Here is a 13,910-nt window from a genome sequence, read left to right on the forward strand (position 1 = left end):
GACAAACTGATTCCTAATTATGGGCTACACAAATAAAATGTCATTGATTCATTGAAGTTAAACCAAATCCAGACATGACAACCGGTAAAGGACCGTGGATGGTTCATCAGATCATCCATTGAAAAGACTCGTGAAAATGAATTAAAATGGAAAAAAAAAAAGAGCTCTGGGTCGTCCGGAAACTCGCTTACGTCATCTGTAGTGGCCGGAAATCGCAGACGGAGCGTGTCCGCAGAGAAGGATGGCGGGTCTGGTGAAGAAGGTACAGTAGAGGTCACGTCTTTGTTCGAAATGGCAGAAATTCTGCAGCAGCAGCTCGGTTGGTTTCTCAGCTGCACCGCGTTTATCTTTCACACCAGTGATTCAGAATGAAGCGACGCACGCAGCGTGAAGGCTGCGGTGCGGACGAGACGCTGCGGTGCTTGCAGCTAGCTGTTAGCTGTTTGGCTAATGTAGCTAGGTGGAGCTAAGCTACGGAAGCTTCTCTGTGTTTCCGACACTACAAAGCAAATGGTCAAGATTTATAATGAATAGTTCCAAGTAATAATAATAATTCCTTCAACAAACAGCACAAGTTTACAGTGTAAACTCATTTTTAACTCATATACAGTAGATTAAATTGAGTATGTATTGCAATGTGAATATTAGCAACTCAGTTTGAATTCAAAGCGTTATCAGTGTTTTTACATACAGAGAGCCTCAGGCCTGTGAAATAAACGAGAACCAGTTAGAATATAGAATATAATTCCTGGTGGAGTGTCCCTTGATCGTGATGCCTTCACGTTCCTCTGGTTTGTATTGATCCCTGAGGCTTCCTTCCAACAAGCTGAGCTCACTGATATTCACATTTCCTTCCTAAAGAGGTACACAGTAGGTATACAGTCAGAAAAACACACGGGATGCTGCACATATGTGTTCTGGAGTGTGTGATTAGCTTTTGGAGTAAAAATACATGTTAAAAATCAATATGTTTGGACCTGCACTGTGTGATCCAGTATCCTTCTAGATTATAGTCATCTTTGTCATGGCTAACGTAACCAGAAAAGCTGATCTGATGATATCAATCTGTGTTATTCTAGTCTTGATGACCACTCAAAGATCTTGACAGTACAGTTTTACGTTCACCCATTCATACAAAGCATCCATGTGCAGTACTACTCCACCAGCACCCTGGCACTGACCCATGTAAATGTAATGCAGTCAGTGTTTATATTATTTAGCTTGTGTCTAAATATTTTTTTGGAAAGTTGAATAGAGGTACAGAAAACACAATACAGTTCTTTGGATTCAGTGAGTTGTTAGATACTTCCAGGTGCAAATCTATCTACAGTTTCACATTTTCTGTCAAGGTAAATAAATATATGTATTACATTGAAGTATTTTATTACTACATAATGCTATGAGAAAATTAGAGTCCATCACTATGATAAATAAATAAATGGTCTGTGTTTATTTAGCGCTTTTCTAATCTGGATGACCGCTCTAAGCACTTAACAGCAGTTTTGCCTTTCATCCATTCACACACACATTCATACAGTGCTGCACTTTATCAGTCGCACACTGTCATCAGAGGCAAATTCAGGTTCAGTATCTTATCTTGTACACACACACTTCAGCATGCAGCTACTCGGAGGCTCCATCAGACCCAGAGCTATTTTTAAAGCGTTAATATACTTTAATTGGACAGTGTTTATGATGTACCTGAGGTTCATAATAATGGGACAGCTCCACTTAATTGATTATTAAATCATACTGAATAGGCACATTGACAGTCTTACACAGAGTGATGTTTGAAGGTGGGTAGAAGCTGAAGTGACTCAGATTCACTAATTGTCTCTCCTCTGGCTCTTTTCCAGACAACCGGCCTGGTCGGCCTCGCAGTGTCCCACAATCCACATGAGGTGAGCATCCCCTGCCCCCCCTCTGCTTGTGTTTGTGTAGTGCCGATCTGGTCACACCTCAAAGTTGTTAACAAATTATTATAAACAAGATATTGTGCATCATCGGTGTCCAGCTGTCAATGGTTCACAGCCTGGCAGATACAGTGTTTTCTTCAACCAACTAACCCAACACTGCTTTTCCTCTCAGCGTCTGAGGATGCTCTACTCAAAGATCCTGGCATCACTGCAGACAATGCCGCAGGATGCCTCCTACAGGAAGTACACAGAGCAGCTGGTCAACGAGCGGTACGGCCACGTGAAAACGGTGAGTGATGTGCCGTGTGTGCAAGAGAATGGATGATGTAAACGTTTGTAACTAGTGAAAATGGAGAAGTTTCAATATGATGAAACCGTCTGTCTTCACAGGAGCCTGATGTTGAAAAGCTGGAGAAGAAAATAAACTGTGGTCAGATAGAAGAAGTCATTTTCCAGGTAGGTCACTGTTACTGTTAATAGCCTGTGGTAAAAACGTTTTATTTTTTTGTTGCTTAGGCGACACTTTGTTGTTCTACATGGCATGGATGCTGGTATGGAAACTGTATTAAGGCAAAGTTGTAGGAGAGTGAACATGGTGATACTGAGCAGGAGCTCATATCTGAGAGAGGGGCTACTTCTGCTTCATGGACGTGGTTTGAAAACATCTGACGTTGAATAGAAATCCGTTACGATGTGTGTCATTATCTGGATATAAAATTACCTCTATATCACACAGCAGCGCCAGAAGAACTTGAAAGGTGGGAAATAGATTGGGATAGTATTTAGTGTAGTATTTCTAGAAGTAGTTGAAGAAGCACTAAGATGAAAAGTATAAGGGCTTGCTTATTGCTTATTCTCGTACTATATCTGATTTACAGTTCATTGAATTTGTATTGTTTGTGTTCGGGGACCTTTTTATAGCCTCTTTTAGTTTGATCTCTAATACAGGAACACAAAGAGAGAGAAAAATTACCTTCTAAGTCAGACAGCTGGTGAGACCGTAGTTGCATTAGTTAAATTGTGCGACATGGCACATTTCAAAGTCACACCACGGGTAAATGGAGTAAAGGGCTTTGCTTTCAAGTCAGAAGATCACAAGGGCCTCATGGCTGAGACTGCAGCAGCAGCAGCAGCACAAAGTTGAGTACACTCTTCCTTTCTGTGCCGCTGTTGCAGGATGTGAACGTGCAGAGGGAGAGTGGTGGTGAACACGCGAGAGAGCAGACTCTCTTCTCCTCACGCGTGGGCCTTTTCTGTGCAATTTGAGCACAGACTGCAGCATTGTAGTGTTCACGAGGGGGCTCTGATCACCGGCCACCAGTTGATCAGTGTTAGTCACTGAGTTTGTTATTCTTTTTAATAAGTAATTGTGAAAACCTCACTTTGCTGATAACACAGTGCATCCAGCTGTCATTCTATATGAGTTACTCCCTCAGACTCGGATGTGTTTTTAATAGAAATTGTGTATCAAGTGTTGATTATAAAAATCATAAAAAGTACTGCCCAAACCAAATGTGGTAGCTAAATCTATAAGCTGGAACTGTGTGTATATATATTTATATACACGCGTGTGCATACCATTGTCATGAAGTTGTCAGGGGGCTAGTGACGGAGCTACAGAGACGTAATACACTAAAAGACACACATCAGTTGGTATTTGGTTTATTTTGAATTTGAACAGAGCAACTCTATTGTGAGTGTCTCACTCTACACAACAAAGAACTGTCCCCAAATGTCCAAATATTGCTATTTCCTGCACCATGAGTCATGACGTGTTATTGACTGCTGTGTTTTGTTGTGGATCTGCAGGCGGAGTGTGAGTTGACTCTTTCCAGGAAGATGTCAGAGTGGAAACCATGGGAGCCGCTGACAGAGGAGCCTCCTACCAACCAATGGAAATGGCCCATCTGAAGACACCTATGTAAAGTGTATATTATTGTCTGTCTGAGCGTGTGTGCGAGTGTGATCCATACTTCTAACAAAGGTATGTACAAATAAAAGTCCTGCAAATATTTCCCCATTTATTCTCCAGAGTCATTGATTCATAAACACACTTAATCAAGACAATTACATTTTTACACATTTGTGGAAATAGTTGAAGAATAAAACATGACCTGGTGACACTGTTAACAGATATCAAATCATCTGGTTAACTTAAACCTTCATCGCTCAATAATTAACATAACTGGAACTATGGTATGTTACATTGAGTTTACTAGATTCAGCTCTGGAAACAAGTGACGGAAATAATTTATTGTCTGTCTGTCACAATAATGTGTCCCAACACAACAAAGTCCCTTAATTTAGTCAATAGTAAAAAATGAGTTTAAGCTGCTACAGCCCAGAGGAGGCTTCATGTAGTGTTCACAGAGCCACACGTCCTTCATACACACCCTGTGATGTCATCAGACAGGCAGAGGCACACGACTCAGCTACGTCTTCATGCTCTGACCTCCTGTGGACCGCTGGTGGCTCTCTGCAGCAGCTGCAGCATGATGGGATAGATGGGGGCAAACTCCTTCCCCTGCCGAGCCCTCACTGACTGCACGTAGGCCTCCAGCGCGCCCCTTACAGGAGAACAGAGAGGACACAATATTGCATTAGCAGCTTGAAGCCTTGTTTTGTCTACAAGCTGCCTCCAGGTACATCACTGAGTGTAGAGCAGCCATGTTTCCGCAGCAGCCAGAGCCCAACACACGCATCACTGCAGTGACTGAGTGTTGAACCCAGAGCACCAGTAGTGACGGAGACCAGTGTTCTGTCCAGTGCTATTCCTCTGACAGACAGGTGGCAGCACTGGCTCACTGTATGTTGCGGTAAGCCAGGAAAGACAGTGAAGAAGACTTTACTATTTACCTAGTAAATATGATGGCTTACCATTCAAGTTTCTTAATATTCCAAAATGAATTGAATGATCATGTGTGTTATAGTCAGCTGATGGTGCCCAATTGTTCTCGGTCTCTCTCTCTCCCCCGCTTTCCACCCATCTCTCCTTTCCTCCCCCCTTCCTTTTCTTTCCTCACCCCAACCGGTCGAGGCAGATGACCGCCCACATTGAGCCTGGTTCTGCCAGAGGTTTCTCCCTGTTAATGAGGGAGTTTTTCCTCTCCACAGTCGCCTGTGCTTGCTCATTGTGGGAACTGTTGGGTTTCTCTATGTTAATATTGTTTTAAGGTCTTGACCTTTAAATGTAAAGTGCCTCGAGATAATGTAAATTATGAATTGGCGCTATATAAATAAAATTGAATTGCAAAGTTTGTTAGACGAATGTCTACAGGCATCTTCAGTGTGCCAGCACTAGAAACTGTCAAAGGAATCTACTGCTAAGTGTTCCTGCTCTCTCTTCTCTCCCCCCCCCCGCCTTTCCCCAAGCTCTCAATCAAATTGAATTGAATAGGCAAACACAAACAGGATGACAGGTTACCTGATGAGGGTGAGCCGGTCTCTCTCTGAAGGATGATCATCCAGCCACTGGGAGTAACGGGCGACGGACCACTCTGCTCTCTGTGGGGGAGAGAGCCGTTTTAGTCTTAAGACGAACCATTGGGCAAAATCCTAACTTACTGTGTGTGTGTGTGTGTGCGTGCGTGCGTGCACACACCTGGTGAGGTGACTTGAGCTCAGATGGGGCTCTGGTGAAGAAGAAGTGTATCAGGGTGCTGTAGGGGATCAGGTCACCCACGGCTGGACTGCTGGCTATCAGCTCGCTGGTCTGAAACAACAGCGGCCTGCAACGCAAACACACACTGTACTAACACACAGTGTACTGGACACACAATGGCTTCATGGTTCAGCCTATTAACAACAACTCATTGATGTTTGCATTGGTTCTCATCTACATTGGATTTGGACATGGTACTCTAACTAAACTGAAACACATCAGCGGGGATGTAGCCTGTGACGTACAGCAGGAAATCAAGTCAAGTCAAAGAGTGATAGTGCAAATGTGTAAGATACTGGACTAAAACCTAGAAAACTACAGTATTTGTTCTTTAAAAGTACTAATATTAGCATTTAAGTGTATTTAAGTGTTATCTGACCCTTTAACCAGATTATGTAGTAAATCTTATTTCAACTTGACTACAGAGTTGTTGATGTTGAACACAACTCAACCTGGTCTTTACAGTAAAATCAAAGAGGATTGTGATGCATGTGGATGTTACACACCTGAAGGAGCGCAGCATTCTGTAAGGTTTCCCCAAGTCGGACACTCTCCTGCACAGAGGAGCTACTGCCAACTCCATCTGACACACACACACACACACACGAAAACAACTTCAGTCTGGTGAAGCCATGACCTCGTCACTGCTGAATCACAGAAGCTGCTTTTAAGACATGCACTGAACTGCAGATAAACCCCTTGTATTCTCCCGAGGGACTGCACGTGAGAGGTTTCTGACTTTCTCTGGAGATTCTCTTGCCAGCCCCCACATAAAAGCTCCACAAATTTCTGAATGAGCTCGTGTGAGAACACAGCAGGAGATCCTCGGCAGGATTCACCCACGAGTGGGCCTGTTGATGAGGTGAGCTGTTCACGAACACGCAATTGACACCTCAGAATGAAAAGTGATGCCATACCCGTAGAAGACATTGAAGAGAGGAGGATGTCACAAGCTTTTTTTGTGCGAAAGAGAAACTCCAGAGAAAGTCTGGACCCAACTGAGCGGACATCGACTGGAGATCCACTCTACAGCCTGGAGAGGAGCAGTCTGACAACATTCACCTCACCTGAGCAAAGTCAGCGGCCAGTCGCATCTTGCCGCCCTCTCCCAGTGGGCGCAGCAGGCTGGCGTGGCGGAGGAACAGCTCAATGGCTCTCTGAGCAATGGACTCGGTGCTGTCGTAGATGAAATCCACGCACTGGATGTGTCTGAAGTAGTCTGACATCACTCTGGAGATGAAGCCCTGCAGCTCCTTCATGTAGAGGGAGCAGGGAACGTCAGGCTTATCGGGGCTGGATAGAGGCCTGCAAAACAAAAAAACAAAACATGCAAACAGAGGTGACGTTAAATCATTTGCAATGAAACACATGTATTGTTGTTTGGGTAATAAAACCAAAATAACAGGAGGGGGTTTTAACTGACATGAGTATGGACACCTGACTATTGTTTAAGTTCTTTTTGTGAATCGTATTCTTTAAATTAATGTTTGAACAGAAGAAGTTGACTGATCCCTAAACAACATGAGGCCAATTAGTAACTGTGCCTCCTTTCTTCTTTATTTATCACCAGATAAATATATTTTAATATTCTAAACACTACTATTATTATTTATGTTTAGAGAAGACTGGTAATTTACTTCAGTAACAGCTAAATTATGTTGTTACATTTTGTTGGCTTTAACACATGTCCTGTGTATTTTGAAAGGATTAGCTTTTTTTTTTCCCATAATTAATCCCTCGACTAATATTCCCTGAGCCAGCACGGAGTTGTGTCCCCAGAGCAGAGGGATTCAAGCAGTGGACGAGTGACTAAACGCCAGTTCCTGGCTCTTCCAGGCTCCCGACATCACTTCTGGGAACCTGCAAAAGTTCCTGCGGTGAAGACGGGCAACATTTGACCTACCCTGAAAAGTCCTCCTGGTGTAGCGTGATGATAATGGCCTCTATGGAGTCGCTCACTGACTGCAGGAGAGGCTGCACTGCACTGCTCATCAGGGCCTGCACTCCCTGAATCACACGGAAAAGATTGCGGAGGGAGGTTCAGGACAAACAAGAGCAGGTGGAAGCAGCAAACCCTGACTACAGCTGCTGTGAATAAAATCACATTAACTGCTGCTCATTACCCGCAACTTAGGAGCACCCTGTTGCCATAGCAACACCTATGAAGTCAGGTGAGCAGTAGGTACATATATATGAGGTCTGACTGTTTGTGTTTCCGGCGATGAGAGCGTCACGAAGAGGCGTCCTCTCTCGGCTCCATCTCCACAAACGGAGATTCAAGATCTGATCAACTAGAGAGTGTGAGTTTAACATGTGTAACAATAATGTGTGCAGAGGTAATTGATGATTGACGTCGATTAATGTGCAAAATGTGTGAAGCAAAGACATCTTGTGAACACGTCGGTCTTGAATGACAGTGAAGCCAAAACATTTTATGGTACATATGGTTTCTGTCATTTTAGGCAGGTGGCTTCCTTGTTGTTCACCCGTTGGCTGTTCTGTTTCTGTTCTCTGCATTGGATTATTATGTCATAGTGTGTCATTAAGTGTCTCTGAGTTCCTTGAATAGCACTATCCAAATAAAACTTACTATTACTATTACCATAAAGTTCTAAACAATATCCTGCCCACACCTTTATGAATTGGCAGGAAGCTCCATTAAAATAATAAGTCTTATAGCAGATGCACACCATGTGCACACGTGTATATGTCTATGTAGCTTTGCTTCAAAGAAAGACTGAAGAATGTCGATGAAAATATATATAATGATGGACTTCTGCTGAGATACCTCCAGAGAAGAAGACAGGGCCTCTGCAGCAGCCACTGGACAACCCCCCAAACCTGAAACAATCTGCAAATACAAAACACAGATTAACAAATATAACATTAACAAATCAATAAACTTTATTTGTATAGCACCTTTAAACACAAAATCATTTTCTATGCACTCTAAAGTTAGAGTAACAAAAGGCTGCCTCTCCATGGTTCCAGTCTGAACTACTGGTTTATTTCCATAAGCTGAGGCACTAGAGAAGAAGTGACAGTCACTTACGTATGAAGGCACTGTCTCTCTTTGTTCTATGGTTTAGTGCCGCCTCTAGATTCAGTGTTTATTCTGGGGCTACAGCAGAAATATGTTGAATAGGGCCTCCTCCTGATGTTAATATATGGACTCATTCTAAGGTAATACAATCTCATCGTCCTCCTAGTTCTCTTATACCCTAGTAAAAACTTGATCATGAATATGACAATCATATAAAACCAAAATCAGCAACATCAATATGTATCATTTCTGTTTGGCCCTCGTTTCATTTTAAATAGCTGTCATGCATCTAAATTGTCATACTTGGACTGAAGTCATCAGCCACTGGAGACTGGGCAATTTGTTGATGAACAATTTAGCTCAGTGCGAGCATGGATAATGAAAAAGAGATGGGCCAAATATATAAGCATGTGGAACACCAAACACCCAGAAAGAGGACCTTGTGTGAAACATCAACTCAATATTACATCATAAAACAAGAAGGCACTGAAGATGCTCCTGAACTATTAGAATACTGCTTTCTTCACCATCTTGCTAATGATGGGTAGATTTGAACTGGTCAAAAATCTGATTCAAGTGTCTGTGTTTTGCCATCTACCCTCCCCAACCTGTCTCTGTCCCTTTGTCTCTCCCTTCACCCACATGGAATCAATTCTCACTCGGCTCTCAAAGTAAAATTTGAAAGACTCTCGAGGCCATTTAATGCAGAGGGAATCCGATTACGATGCTATGAATCTTCCCCCACTTGAATTTCCTTCCCTCCATGTGTGCTATATGACATCTCTGTGCATAATACATGGGTGGAGAAATAAAGGTAAAAGGAAAAAGGAGAAGGGAAAGAGAAGTACAAGAAACAAAGAAAGAGGTAAAAATCACAAAGTCAACATCTGCAGGTTTATTCATCAGAGAAACGAGCGGTATTTATTCCAACCTTGGAGACAGCCAGCTGCAGGCGGTAGAGAGTGTTGACCACAGCTACGTTCCTCCTCTGGCCGTCTGTTAATGGACCAATCACCTGACTGGCATCACCCTGAGTACTTAGCTGCGGACAGAGAGAGGTGTATAATGGACTGGTTGATTGAAGAGACACACGGATGTGTGGTGTGTGGTTCATATACAACAAATGGTATTTGAACAGATATGATGGAAAGTCCGAATTTTCGAATTGCACACGGGATTCTGTACACACCAGCTGTTCAGACTTGACGCAGAAGAGTTGGACGGTCTTGGCAGCATTCTTGGCCACAGCCAGGGAGAGATCTGGATCTACCAACGCCACATTCAGCTCACTGCAAACAAACACACATTCCATTTCAATAATGTAACTTGGCTAAATACCAAATACAAGCGATACAAAGGTAAACTGTGCTTGTCTACATAATTTGCTTTAAAGGTACAGTGTGTAGAATTCTGTGATATCTAGTGTTGAAATTGCATGTTGCAGCTGAACACCCCTCACTGGACTAATGCAAAAAACATGGTGGCCTCGATAGAGAGGGTCCCCTCCATGTTATTATAAAGTATTTAAATATAAAGGGCCTTTTCTGGGGTATAGAAAACTACAATTCATACAATTTAGATGAAATGAACTAATGAAAACATCATGAGGATTATTCTACATTCAATTTCTGACAATAGTTCCCTTTCACCTAAATCTTACACACTGGACCTTTAAATTAATACTGGATTACCTAATCTGTAACAACGAACATATGAAAGATTTAAGAAGGAATATGGAAAGACAGATCCAAATTTAGAATATAAAATCATATTTTTAAATAAAAATGGAAATGCTTCACACTTTTAGTATAGTATATAATAGTATATAAGTGAATAAGAACAGTATACTAGGCCAGAGGTGGGCTGAAAATTTAAATACATTTTTTATGACTAAAGGCCTCTTCATATATACTTGTTGGTCAGCATGTTTAACCCTCTTCAAGCCAAACTGTCTGCATCAAACAATTTAATCATGTGCAAGGAAGTGGGCGGGGTTAAGCAATGCAACTTTCTACAAGTCTGTGCTCTTTTCCCCAGTTTTTCAGTTCCACCCATCAGGTTTTCTTTGTTTCCATGCACAATTACAAAGACTTAATAATACATTTTTGTTATAACGTTGCACAAATAGTCCGAAAATGCTGTAGGCTGCTTATCCACTGGCCTTGTTCCAGAACGTTCAGGCTATACATGTTTCTTTGAACAATTGAGCAGCATTGTTTTATGAATGTGTGAGCTACACATAATGTCTTGTAAGATCATTTAAAAGCCATTAAAGACTGTCGAGTGACAAGAAGAGACAGTGCTGCTGTAACTCAAATCGGCATGTGCTATACATGCCTGCTGATAGTCTTGATGATGCTGTCCAGCTCGTCACTGGAGGGCGGGTTGCGGCCTCCCATAGGGAACACGAGGTTGATGGGATCAAACAGGCGAGAGAGGGACTTGGAGAGGTAGGCTGCTTCATACGGCTGGAGAGAGTCCTTCAGAGCCTTCTCTGGGCTGCGCACACACACACGCACAAAGAAATTGACACAAAATCCAAAGAGAGGCTGAATGTATGAACGTAAAGTGATTTGTTGATACGAATCAGTAACCTGGATATAAGAAAGTCTGGAAGCTCTCACTCAGACGTTTGTGTACACACATACAGCCCTGCTCGAGAAAGTCCTGAGAATCTCCAGAGTTCTCTGCACGCGAGCAGTTTAAGAGTTAAGTTTGGCGTTTTGACTGCTGGAGACATATTTTGAGAGACTGGATGGACGACGTTTGACGGTGAACTTAAAACATTTCTTCTGGAGTGATAAGCAAACAGCTGTTGATGCAAACATTAGCTCTGCAATAGCAGACCTTTCAAATAGACAAAGACAAGGGGAATTCCTTTGCTTTTGATGAATCCTGAGGAGACTTGGATTTAAGATAAAAAGACGAACATGAGACAAGATGGTAGTTACATCTATATGTATTAAATAGCTCCGCAAATAGAAACCCACATTTTTTAAGTGGGCAACAGCCTAGATATTGCCTTTTACAAAATGTACAAGTGCATTAAATGTTTTTTACCACTAAAAAATAAAATGGATAACTGGACAGATTATGATCCAATCACCCAAACCCCCAGGGGTCACACATTGTGATCCCATTAAAGACAATTGTAAATGCAGTTGCCACATGCAACAACTATGTGATCACATGTGACTGTTCCAAACCAGGTAGCCTAGCAGTCCATTCCTCAGTCCTATTATTGCTATTCAAGACGCCTGTGGACGGAGTGAACACAAGAGAAAAGATTTCTGTGAGTGGGTTCACCTGTAGTCCTGTTTGCCATGTGTGAAGAGGTCCTGGCTGTCTGTCTCTGTGGACATAATTTCAAGTGACGCGTCCAGTCCTCCGCTGCTCGTCAGAGCTCCCTGCAGGCTGGCGCTGTACTGCTGCAGGCGGCGCCACAGCTCGTTGTACAGCCGTAACAGTTTGGGGTATTCACCTTCAAATGCTTGCTTCAGAAAGGACGAGCCTAGGGAGAGAGGAATGAAGACAGGGGCATTTTATTACATGTGAAGCAGAACCGCCAGAACGCTTCCTTAGAGTAGCTTCAGGAGAAGGGCCTCGGTCAGGGAAGGGACCAAGAACTGTCAAAAGTCCTCTACAGAGACAGAACAAGCTAAAGGCCGACCATCTCAGCAACACTCCATCAATCAAGCTGTTATGGTGCCAGGGCTAGATGGAAGACTTTGATTAAGCCTGGCAGCCTGCGTTTGCTCAACCGCATTTCAGAATTAGAAATTCTTTATCGGTCCCTGCAGGTAGGCCTGGGACGATAACAAATTTTGCCGGACGATAAATTGTCACACGAATTATCGCCGATAAACGATATTATTGTCAACATGATAATATATCATAATGATGCACACCCTTTCAAAGACAATACACTTTTATTTCTCAGTGTTTTTTACCTTTAGCGATGTAGCGAACTTCACTTTCAATGAGCTCACACCATTTTTGCTCCGTTTATATTGACTTTGTCGACCGAACGCGTGTGTTGACTGTCGGGACGAAGGCTCTGCATCTCGAGGTGCACATGTTTCCCCAGCTGGTTAAACTGGGTCGGGTGGTGATGCTTTATGTGGGCATGCAACTTTGTTGTGTTGCCTTTTTTGCGTTGCCACCACTTTTGAACTGGCTCCCACGCCGGGGCTGTGGCGTTTGACTCCGCAATCATCGTTTCTCCTCGCGTTGCTCCGCACGACGCTCACTCGCTGCACTCTGTGCGTGTAGCATGTGTGGCTAATGCTAGCGGCCCCGCCCCGCCTCCCCCCACAGAGACTGGATGACTGACAAGAGGGTTCACTCCGTTCATTCCGCAACCAACGCCCCCAGGTGCTGAGACCGAGCACAGAGTGAACCCTCTTGTCATCCGGCCTGCTTGGAGGCGAGAGAGGAGGAAAACAAACGCGCGTGCACATGGCGATATATCGAGGCCGGCAAAATGATCGAGTTCATTTTAATTTACCCTGCGATTAATTGATTTATTGATTATCGGCCCTTGGCCTACCTGCAGGGAGATTGTTTATTACAACGGAAAGGGCAATTTTATCAATTAAACACAACAAAGTGAAAGAATTGCAACTATCATGTCGACTTGCTCCAACATAAATAATGCCGAAACATGCAACATGTATTTGTTTTTTAAAAGCTTATCAGTGTTCTAAATCAGTGGATTCCAACATACATCTTGAAAAAACAGCTCCTCAACATATTTGAGGAGTATTTCAGTCCACCTTTAATGCTTTTGTCATTTCACCAGCTGTAACAAAGAGTGAAAGGACAAATGGGGAAACTCAGGAGAATCAGTTCGCATAGAGTCGTACAATATATAAACATATGTTACCGACACGCTCTCAGCACAAAGGAAGTGTGATCAGAAGCTTAGTATGTTAACAAGCAGCCAAATGTGCCTTTCCTGTTCTCACTTTGTTCTTCCCTGCAATCTGACAACTCTCTATTGAGATGCCTCCACGTAATGGCGTGTGTGTGTGTGTGTGTGTGTGTGTGAGAGAGAGAGAAAAAGAGTGAGGGAGAGATTTAAAAAAAAAAAACATTATCGTTAGCATAATGAAGTCTTTTCTTTCAGTCCAGCCATCACAAAGACGCTTATACACCCACTGTTCGTTTTGTATTTACTTGTTTTTTTAAGGGGGAATGGCATTTCATTTGTTTCTGATTAACAAGCGACAGAGATGGAGAACAAGAGACAGATAATTAGTGAGGTGAAACTACAATCAGTTCAGAATTG

At 42.9% G+C, this 13,910-nt stretch overlaps 2 protein-coding genes across 2 annotated transcripts in view; one reads left to right on the forward strand and one right to left on the reverse strand.

Annotated features, from left to right (window-relative positions):
- Positions 1–168: 168 nt before the first annotated feature.
- Positions 169–3,936, forward strand: ndufa5 (NADH:ubiquinone oxidoreductase subunit A5). The gene is made up of 5 exons (XM_020099961.2): positions 169–262; positions 1,857–1,901; positions 2,089–2,205; positions 2,307–2,372; positions 3,726–3,936. The coding sequence occupies exons 1-5, from the start codon at positions 242–244 to the stop codon at positions 3,825–3,827; spliced, it is 351 nt and encodes a 116-aa protein (XP_019955520.1). The 5' UTR covers positions 169–241; the 3' UTR covers positions 3,828–3,936.
- Positions 3,925–13,910, reverse strand: part of cog5 (component of oligomeric golgi complex 5) — a 46,318-nt gene continuing 36,332 nt past the window's right edge. The window contains exons 12-22 of the mRNA XM_020099957.2: positions 11,927–12,131; positions 10,958–11,119; positions 9,810–9,909; positions 9,552–9,662; positions 8,366–8,428; positions 7,481–7,584; positions 6,645–6,882; positions 6,084–6,160; positions 5,518–5,644; positions 5,341–5,420; positions 3,925–4,483 (exon numbers count right to left, since the gene is read on the reverse strand). Coding sequence (XP_019955516.2) covers positions 4,357–4,483; positions 5,341–5,420; positions 5,518–5,644; positions 6,084–6,160; positions 6,645–6,882; positions 7,481–7,584; positions 8,366–8,428; positions 9,552–9,662; positions 9,810–9,909; positions 10,958–11,119; positions 11,927–12,131 — 1,394 coding nt within the window. The 3' untranslated portion in view covers positions 3,925–4,356. The remainder of the gene's footprint in view (positions 4,484–5,340; positions 5,421–5,517; positions 5,645–6,083; positions 6,161–6,644; positions 6,883–7,480; positions 7,585–8,365; positions 8,429–9,551; positions 9,663–9,809; positions 9,910–10,957; positions 11,120–11,926; positions 12,132–13,910) is intronic.

This window comes from Paralichthys olivaceus, chromosome 23, assembly GCF_024713975.1.
Source record: "Paralichthys olivaceus isolate ysfri-2021 chromosome 23, ASM2471397v2, whole genome shotgun sequence".
Lineage (NCBI taxonomy): Eukaryota > Metazoa > Chordata > Actinopteri > Pleuronectiformes > Paralichthyidae > Paralichthys > Paralichthys olivaceus.